We start from the raw sequence: 9,595 nt of genomic DNA, 5'->3' as shown, positions 1-9,595 counted from the left end.
ACACGTGCCCAAATAAGGAACGCAAATGGCGGCACCCATGGGCGCTGCCATTTGCGTACGCACTTCCCCCCCCCCCAAAGTCAGCCGTGATAGGCTATGTAAAGATTTACATAGCCTATCACGGCTGGCTGCAAGGACACAAACGGCGGTGGCTACGGCCGCTGCCATTTGCATCCTGGCAGGAGATGAGGTTTGCGGCCAGAGGGACGGGGCGCCTCCCCCCGGCCAGAATTTCGGCTGGAGGTATTGGGCGCCTTCCCCCCCACCCAGAATTTTGGGGGGAGGAACGGAGCGCCTCCCCCCCACCACAAAGCAAGCTGAGGAATCAGGTAAGGGACTTTCGTCCATCCCTATCTGTATCTGCTTTTCTTTTGGTCTTATGTGTGTGCTGTGTGAGTGCACGATACACATTACTGTGCACAAGAAGTGTGTGGCCGAAGAGGTACACTAATACACAGTCCAATATAGACTGTGGGGCAAAGCAGTACACAATACACATAATATGAAACATCATCACTTTTGCTGATTTTCTAAGACACTTTGCCTGTCGCTTGTTTTCCCTTGTGTACATCAGATGACCTTAAGAAGAATAGGATCAGGGTAGGCTATATGTATTCTCTGAATGTTTGCTTCATCTTACCCTTTCCTAGGGAAAGGGACTGCCAGAATGATCAGCGGGCTGGAACAACTCCTTTATAAAAGGCTTCAGTGTCTGGGCTATTTAATTTAGAAGAAAAGCCAATAAGGGGGAGGTTTCTAAAATTATATGGAGTAGAGAAAGTGCAGCAGTGCAATTAATAAGTAAGCCCCATTGAGTTCAGTCAGTGTGACTTTTCTAGGTAATGTGTATTGCAATTTGCAGCCAAACAGATATTTAACTTTTCTTTCTTCCTTTAATGAGAGCCTCAGGTCAGTGGCAGATTCAGGACAGACAGAAGGAAAGTACTTTTGCACTTCAAAAAAAACCTACACCAGAGGTTAGAGATAGTGACCTCCTAATTGTCACCTTAGTCATTTTAATCAGAATCACCTTCTGATTGGGATCTCTAATCCCCTGTGTGGCCGACAGTTTTTTACCTTTTGTTTTACTTTCTGAGAAAAGGAAATGTTATGCTAGCAAAAAAACCTACCAGGGCAAACCATCTGACATTTGGCAGGTTCATTCACCTCTATTGGGGCTGCCAGGTGCCCAAATTTCATGCACTTCTGTGGAAGCACTGAAGAATTATAGCTTTGCTTTGAGAGATTTCCTTGAAAAAAACCAATTTTACCTGTGCCTAGCACAAGAACTACCAGTCCAAACTGACTGAAATTTGGTAGGTTCAGTCACCTTTCTTGGTGCTGCCAGGTTCCCAGATTTCATGTATTTATCATAAAAACGGAAAGAGTTATGGTCATTCCTGTTTTCCAATGCAAGTCAATGGGAAACCGTAAAATCCAAATCATTCGGATATCCAAATCTTGATTTGAATCCAAATCCAAAGTGAATCAGATTGGGTCTGAATCAGTACAAAGTGAATCCGGGTTGATTCCAAAGATCCGAATCGGCCTCTGAAGCAAATCGGGAGGTCTGTGCACAGCCCTATCCTGGACACAGCACCTTAATTTTTACTATCACTTAAATGTCATTAAGTCCAATCATAGCTTACTAGGTTTTGTATAAAAATTGTATATTTTCTGTTCTTATAGTCCATTCCATTTCACTATAACATGGCAAACATTTTGTCCCAATCTCCAGAATACAACAGGAAAATTGAAATATATGGCTGAGACTATTAACCCTGTTTTTTAAATGGGCACCTTTGACTGGTATGCACACAGAGTATTCTGTTACACTGGTATTCTGCCTTGAGCAAAGAACTGTATTCTAAAGACCAGAGAGAAGTAACATAAGACCCAATTCCATTACATAGAAATTGTGCAATATCCTACATGGATGAAAGGTTTCTTCCTGACAGCCCCACCTTTTGCACATCCTAGGGGACAGGTTTCTCTCAACAGAGAAATATGCACTGTAAATACAAGCATTAGGATATTGAATTTGTTGAATGACAAACAAAACAGGCATGAGTGAAATGTGAACAGTAGAAACTAACAGTCAAATGAATATTGTGGGTTCAGTTAAATAATGCCTTGCTACATCCCTATTCACCATGAAACCAAAACTAAGTGATCTTTTTCAAACTTCTTTGGACACAGCCAAGAAAAATCTATTGTCTCCTTGCTGGTTCACCATGAATGTACTTATTTTAATTCCAGGCATATTTTCAGATAAGTTTGTTACACACCAGTATTACTGGCAAAGATAAGCCATTTCACATTTTAGAATTCTGCTGTCTCACCTGGATCAATAAAAACAATTAAAAGAAATATATAACTAAAATTAAAGCATTCAAGATGTTAACGTTAAAACCATCTCTATCCCTCAAATATTACATTTTCACCTGAATAACATATTTATTGAGAATCATCTAATATTCATAACAGTCTCAGAATGCAAATATTGCTGAAGGAACACATATTCTTGTGCCATTTTAAAAACTAACACATTTATTATGGCATATGCTTGTGTGGACTAGAGTCCACTTCATCAAATGCATGAAATGTTATCCTAAGTTGGGGTTGTATATACAGACATGGGTGTAGGGGGAAAAATTATGTCAAAGGGAAAGGAAATGCAAAAAATACAGACAATGGCAATTGCATTAAAACTGTGGATATGTACAATAAGTACAGTGATGATTTACAAGGGAGTGTTCATCCTGTCACTACTTTGAATATTAGATAGGGTGGTTTCTGGATTTTAAAGTCTTTTTAAGATCATTTTGTCTTTGCAGCTCTTGATCATCTGTGTGAATGGATTGGAAAGTGGCCATCCTGCATATCCATCAAGCACCATGGTGAGAGAAAGAGATCATTAGTAAACAGGGCCTCTGAATGATTTCAGCCATATCAAAATCATTCAAGTGTTAAACAACAACAAAACAAAACTGGCAATTTTGAACATAAGAACAACAGAGAAACACTTCCCACAATCCAGCTAAGGGCTACCATGTACATATCCCTAATTGGGTGGGGCATCATACATGTAAACTTATGCTGCAGATGCAATCCCCCCACCCCACCTGATCCAAACCTTTTACACAAAGATTAAATTTATTTGATAGTCTGTTTGGCAAGGGGCAGGTTTCACTACACAGAAGATGCTCAGAATTTCAACTTTATTTATCCAGCTACCCATGCTGCCCCAGGTGATCTGCAGGAATTTGTTAGGAGCAAAGCCATTGTGTGTATCTTCTCTTGCTAACGAGGAGAAACGGCAAAAAACACTGCTCAGTGGACCTTTATAAAACATGTCCTTTCAAGTTTATTCTTTTTTGCTTTGAAATGCCAACTTGTTTCTGCACCTGAACGTGCTAATTAGCTAAAAATCAGCGCCAGCATGGATGTCCTGTAATCATAGGAGTCCATTTACCACGTCCAAACTGCTCTTCAAAGCAGTTGCATGAAGAGTTGCTAACATTGCATACAGCTCACGTTTCTATTGTTTGACGGGCACTGAGAGATGTTGGCACCAAAGGTACATCATGGGAAATATGGTGTTCTGGTGGCATTTGGTACCTGACCTTTTTCCAGAACTTGCTGTTGGGAGAACGAGAGCTTCTCTTTGAGAGGTCCCCTTTCCATCTGATGGCTCCCTGCTTTTGCTTGATGTATCTAATGGATTCTGGCATGTTGCTATAATCCTTCATTGTATCCATTTCAATCAGGATGACTTTCATTCCATCAGGTATGAGGGCATGGTACACAGCTATGTGCTGCTCCGAAGCCTCTTCTGAGCTGGGCAGTCCTGGTACTAGAATAATTATCAGCCTTCTGCTTTGTTTTATGGTTTCATCAACAACACTGACTAAAGCTGTAAATGCAAGATCAAATGTGAGCTTCTGTAGATAAGTGATCTACTTTTTGAGACATGCATGGAATTCTTAACAGTGCAGCAAGTGTTCTCAAGGGGCTGGAAAAAACCAAGAAATCTGTGCATCTAGACATATGATACTGAAACATGTCTTTAGCCTGGTACAGACTGAAATAGGCTTAAATCTGATTCTGACTCCTAAAAAAAAAGGCTAAGAACTTAAGAATTGGACATTTTTCCAGCCCTACTTATTTCCCAACCTGGGCTCACTCTCAGTATTAGAACCAGGTTGGAAGAAATGTGTCTGCAACAACTGAATGAGAAGTGGGGGAGATCAGGGTATATCCTTCCTCACCTGCGTGTACCTTCTGTTGTTAGAATTACATTCCCCACCCCCACCACTTCTCAATCTTATAAGACAGACAAATATACAAAGATTGCTTCCCTAGCATGTCTACTTTTGCCATTATACCAACCATCATCACTGACCATCAGAAAAGTTCAAACATATAGAGTGACGGCATATTTACTGAGCACAACTCAGACAATTGAAGTGAAAGTTTGATGACAAGGTGTATAGATCCAAATGCAGTGCATTTTACATTATTCTAATATTCTTTATTTGTGTAAGTTCCCGGAGTCAGCAGTAGTGACTCAGCTCCATGTTTTCTTGGATGAAATGGATTTGGGTAATTTCCAATTGGGCTCAAGCCCAGTACTGGGACAGAAACAGCCTTGGTGGATGACCTATGCAGAGAACTACACAGAAGGAGTGTGTCCCTGTTGGTTCTGCTGGACCTTTCAGTGGCAGCATTTGATACTATCAACCATGGTATGCTTCTGAGACATTTGACCAGAATGGGATTTGGAGGCACTATTGACAGTGGTTCCAATCCTGTCCACCTGAGCATTCCTAGACAGTGGTGCTGAGAGATTACTGCTCAGTCCCTTTGCCGCTGGACTTCTAATTTGTCCTCTGTGCTTTTTAACATCTACATGAAGATGCTGGCAGAGCTTATCCAGAGTTTGGGGGTTTGGTCTCACCATCATGCTGATGGTGCCCAGGTCTATCCCTCTTTCTCAACTGATTCCAAGGAGGCTGTTGAAGTCCTGGACACAACAATGGACTGGATATGAGCTAACAAGCTGAGCCTCAATCCAGAAAAGATGGAGGTACTGCTGGTTAGGAGACAAGCTCATTTGTCTACTGACCAACTTGTTCTGGATGGGATGGCACTCCTTCTGAAAGATCAAGTTTGCAGCTTGGGGATGCTTCTGGACCTGGCAGTGCTTCTAGAGTGTTAGGTGATTACTGTGGCCAGGAGTGCCTTTGCTCAACTTTAACTGGTTTGCCAGTTGTGCTCCTTCCTGGAGGAGGACAATCTGGCCACAGCGACTCATGCTGTAATCACCTCCATTTAGACTAATGCAATGTGGTCAACATGGGGCTGCCCTTGAAGTATGTTCAGAAACTGCAGCTACTGCAAAATGAAAAATTGGCTAGATTGTTTTCTGGTGTGAAGTTTGCTGACCCTTATACCAAATACCAAAGTGTGGCTTCCAATTGTTTCCAGACAAAATTCAAGGTGCTGCAGCTTATCTATAAAGCCCCAAATGATTTGGGGCCAGGATATCTGAAGGAACATCTCCTACTAAATGAACCTCCCCATAATTTAACATCTGTTTGGGGGTCCTGCTAGGTATCCCAGCACTGAGAGGTTAGATTGGTGGGAACACAACACAGGACTGTTTCCGTAGCAGCACCCCGATTGTGCTGCCTAGGAAGGTCAGATTGACTCCCTCTTTATTTAGTTTTACATGGGCCATTAAAATGTTTTTGTTCCATCTGGCATTTAAATGGTTTTCAGTATAATTCTGCTCTCTTTTTACAGATTTTTTTTTAAGTTATTTTTCTTCTGTTTTTAATTTGTCATGGTAATTCCTTACTACAGTGTTGTTTCATATGTTTTAATCTGCAGGCTGGCTTGGGGCCAAAAGGTAACCAAAAAGACAAGAAAGAAAGAAAGAAAGAAAGAAAGAAAGAAAGAAAGAAAGAAAGGTTTAGCAATAGCACTACAACAATCTTACTAGTAAGACTAAGATAAAACTATACATTTTAAAATGTGAAAAATTTTACATTTTACCTTTTCCTGGTAAACCATCCCTGCCAAGTATAAATAGATTATACCCACACTGTTTCTCCAAAACCTCAGGAAGCACTTTCAGAGCAAAGGAGTCTTGGGTGTCGGTTTTTGGATACAGTACATATGCATCATAGACTTTCCCATCTGAAACTGAACACCACATACCAAGGAAATTTGCAGAGCTGAGCAATATCACAAAGGTGCTATATTTAAGCTACCTATTACCAGCAAGAAGAATGGCACATACGCCATGTATGTAAGAGACATTTTATGGGGTAATTCAGATTTGGAGTAACTTCTTACATGACATTACAGGAGCAGCATGATGGCAGCTTTCTTGCAATTCTTTCCCATACTGCTTCAGTAATGTTTCAACTCAGGAGGATACATGAGAAGGGCTGGCAATGTGACTATTTCCAAAGCCAACACTGTCAGCTCCTGGAAGTGGACGTTTTACAGGTCCTGTTCATATGATCTCCAGGGTTCAGTCATTACAGTAACAGTATAGAAAGTAACTACTGTGACAGATTTAGGAATAAGGAGTGACGAGTGAGCAGTGAGGTGGCCAAGTTTGCCGATGACACCAAATTATTTAGGGTGGTTAAAGCAAAAAGGGATTGTGATTGTGGGGAGCTTCAAAAGGATCTCTCCAAATTGGGAGAATGGGCATCTAAATGGCAAATACAGTTCAACGTAAACAAATGTAAAGTGATGCACGTTGGGGCAAACAATCCCAACTTCAAGTATAGCCTGATGGGATCTGAGCTAGCAGTGACCGGCCAGGAAAGAGATCTTGGGGTTGTGGTGGACAGCTCAATGAAGATGTCAATCCAGTGTGCGGCCACTGTAAAAAAGGCAAACTCCATGTTAGGCATAATTGGAAAAGGAATTGAGAATAAAAACTGCCAATATCAATCAATGCCCCTATACAAATCTATGGTGCGGCCACACTTGGAACACTGTGTACAGTTCTGGTCACCACACCTAAAAAAAAATATATTGTAGATCTGGAAAAAGTGCAGAAAAGGGCAACTAAAATGGTCAAGGGGCTGGAGCATCACCCCTGTGAGAGGAGGTTATAACAGCTGGGACTGTTTAGCTTGGAAAAAAAGGAGGGTAAGGGGGGACATGATAGAGGTGTACAAACTTATGTGTGGAGAATGTGGATAGGGAGACATTTTTCTCCCTCTCTCAAAATACTAGAACCCGGGGTCATCCTATGAAGCTAATTGGTGGGAGATTAAGGACAGATAAAAGGAAGTACTTCTTCACACAGCACATAGTTAAACTATGGAATTCACTACCACAGGATATAGTGATGGCCACCAATTTGGATGGCTTTAGAAGGGGGTTGGACAAATTCCTGGAGGGAAAGGCTATCAATGGTTACTAGTCCTGATGACTATGTGCTACCTCCAGTACCAGTGGCAGTAAGCCTATAGACACCAGTTGCTGGGAAACATGAGTGGGAGGGTGCCGTTGCGCTCATGCCCTGCTTGTGGGTTCTTAATCAACAGCTGGTTGGCCACAGTGTGAACAGAATGCTGGACTAGATGGACACTTGGTGTGATCCAGCATGGCTCTTCTTATGTTCTTATTTGTCCTTGTCTTGGGATATTATGCTATAGATTTGTGTATTTATCTTTGATCATGGATCAGTAGGTTTTTCCCCCCACTATTTATGTTTCTCATGAAGCAGGAATTTCTCTAACAATCAGTTATTTTTTTTCCTAAAGTTCTCAGCTATGCTTTTGGGAAGTAATATATTTATTTAATTACTTCTCAGCTTTTTACAATATTTCATGTCATTTGTATCATAACTTGAACATGTACATTGTTTAGCAATTATTCTTCCTTTTTCTAACCTCAGTGAAATGTTCAGTCAAAAGTCACAGCCTGTCAGCACAAACATTTCCACTAGAATACTTCATTAAGAATCAAACAGATTCAAACTTCATATCATAATACATTTTAATATATCATTTATTTCTCTATGGAAATTGTAAACTTATGAGAGAGATACACATATAAGAAAAATGTGGAAGACCAAATAACTCTATTTTGGAGAAATATTTGCAAGGTAGCCTGTTATGCAGGTTGGTGCAGGAGTCTTGCAAGATGCAAAGGCTTCTGGGACAAATATTTGTCACATTCTCTCCTTGGTCTTTACATTTTGGCAGTCCTCTTTTAGAGACTATAAGTAGGGTTCTTCAGCAATCTTGGTGCTTCAAACCTATTCAGACTTGTTAGTTTTACACAAGTATAGTATTTCCTTAGTAGGCCACATTCTTATTGGCTCAGGTAGTAACAATATCCAGTGTGGATAGCTTAAAAGTCTCTTAATTTCTGACTTATTAATGGGGGTCTCAAAATTTGCAAGGGAATTGTATACTTCATTTCACCTCTTGCATTTTTGTAAAAGTTGTTGTTCTATTGGTATCTTTAGTAGGTACTGTGGTGTTCTGCAAAGCACTTTCAGTATGCAGCACAACTCATAGTTCTATAGGCTCTTTTATTTTTTATCTTAAGTTTTAAAAAAGGTTATGATTTTATTTTAATGGTCATTCAATAACATTTACTCATACAGTTGCATAACCACAGCAAATTATTTTCTTATTTTTTTAAGGTGTTTATAAGTTCATCTTCATATGATGGGTATGTAAACAGTACTGATCAGAAACCTGTTTTACTCTGTGTGCTATTACAGAAACAGCACATTTATACTTAACAAACATTACAAAGACAAGATTTATTTTACGCCATGTGTATGTGCATAACTTCTTCATCAGCAAACACAACATTTCTTGATGATGATGATAGTTTTCTTAGGGAGCAATCCTACGGCCAGTAGCCACTGTTTAGCAGGCCATAGGATATGCTCATTTCTGGGAACCGACCTCAGAGCCCGCACTCCAAAGTGGGTTCCCGGAAAACTGATCTTCCCCCTCGGTCGGTTCCTGGAAAACCGACCTCTCCCCTCATCCATGCTGCCTCCGAGGCAGTGTGGAGAAGCCCCGTCCTCCATGCTCACAAGAGGAGCACCGAGCGACTGAAAAGGGGCGTTTCGGGGCGGGGAGAGCAGAGCCGCACGTACAATACATCCAATGTGTCGTATGGCAGCTTCTTCTCCCGGTTGGCCTCCCGCTGCTAGACAGCCATAAACAGCTGTCTAGCGAAAAATAGCAAGGCAGGAGAGGCACGGAGGGAACAATCCCCCCCCCCATGCCTCTCCTGCCTTGCTTTGGATAGGAGGTCACCTCCAAGTTTGGAGGCGGCCACCTATCTAGTTAGGATTGTGCCCTTAGTTGCTTATATTCAGACTTTAGTAAATGTTAATCAGGCACTGAAAGGGTTAAATACTTTTGCTAACAAAAGACTGAAGAGGCTAGTTCAAAGTGAACTAGGGGGTTGGACTCGATGGCGTTGTAGGCCCCTTCCAACCCTACTATTCTATGATTCTATGCCTAATTTGATCTGGAATGGTGAATGATCTGAATGACTGTTTTTAGGAAGACCCTCTAAAAGACATCAGACG

At 41.1% G+C, this 9,595-nt stretch overlaps 1 protein-coding gene across 3 annotated transcripts in view; it reads right to left on the bottom strand.

Annotated features, from left to right (window-relative positions):
- Window positions 1–3,459: 3,459 nt before the first annotated feature.
- The window catches only part of LOC146350193 (interleukin-1 receptor-like 2), a 48,510-nt gene continuing 42,374 nt past the window's right edge, over window positions 3,460–9,595 (bottom strand). For all 3 annotated transcript variants that reach the window (XM_084844435.1, XM_084844436.1, XM_084844437.1), the window contains exons 11-12: window positions 6,061–6,210; window positions 3,460–3,916 (exon numbers count right to left, since the gene is read on the bottom strand). In XM_084844435.1, coding sequence (XP_084700561.1) covers window positions 3,534–3,916; window positions 6,061–6,210 — 533 coding nt within the window. In that variant the 3' untranslated portion in view covers window positions 3,460–3,533. The remainder of the gene's footprint in view (window positions 3,917–6,060; window positions 6,211–9,595) is intronic.

The sequence above is a fragment of the Heloderma suspectum genome, chromosome 3 (assembly GCF_057233095.1).
Source record: "Heloderma suspectum isolate Gila_16-S chromosome 3, 16-S_ref, whole genome shotgun sequence".
Classification (NCBI taxonomy): Eukaryota; Metazoa; Chordata; class Lepidosauria; order Squamata; family Helodermatidae; genus Heloderma; species Heloderma suspectum.
This window is presented reverse-complemented; position numbering and strand designations above follow the sequence as displayed.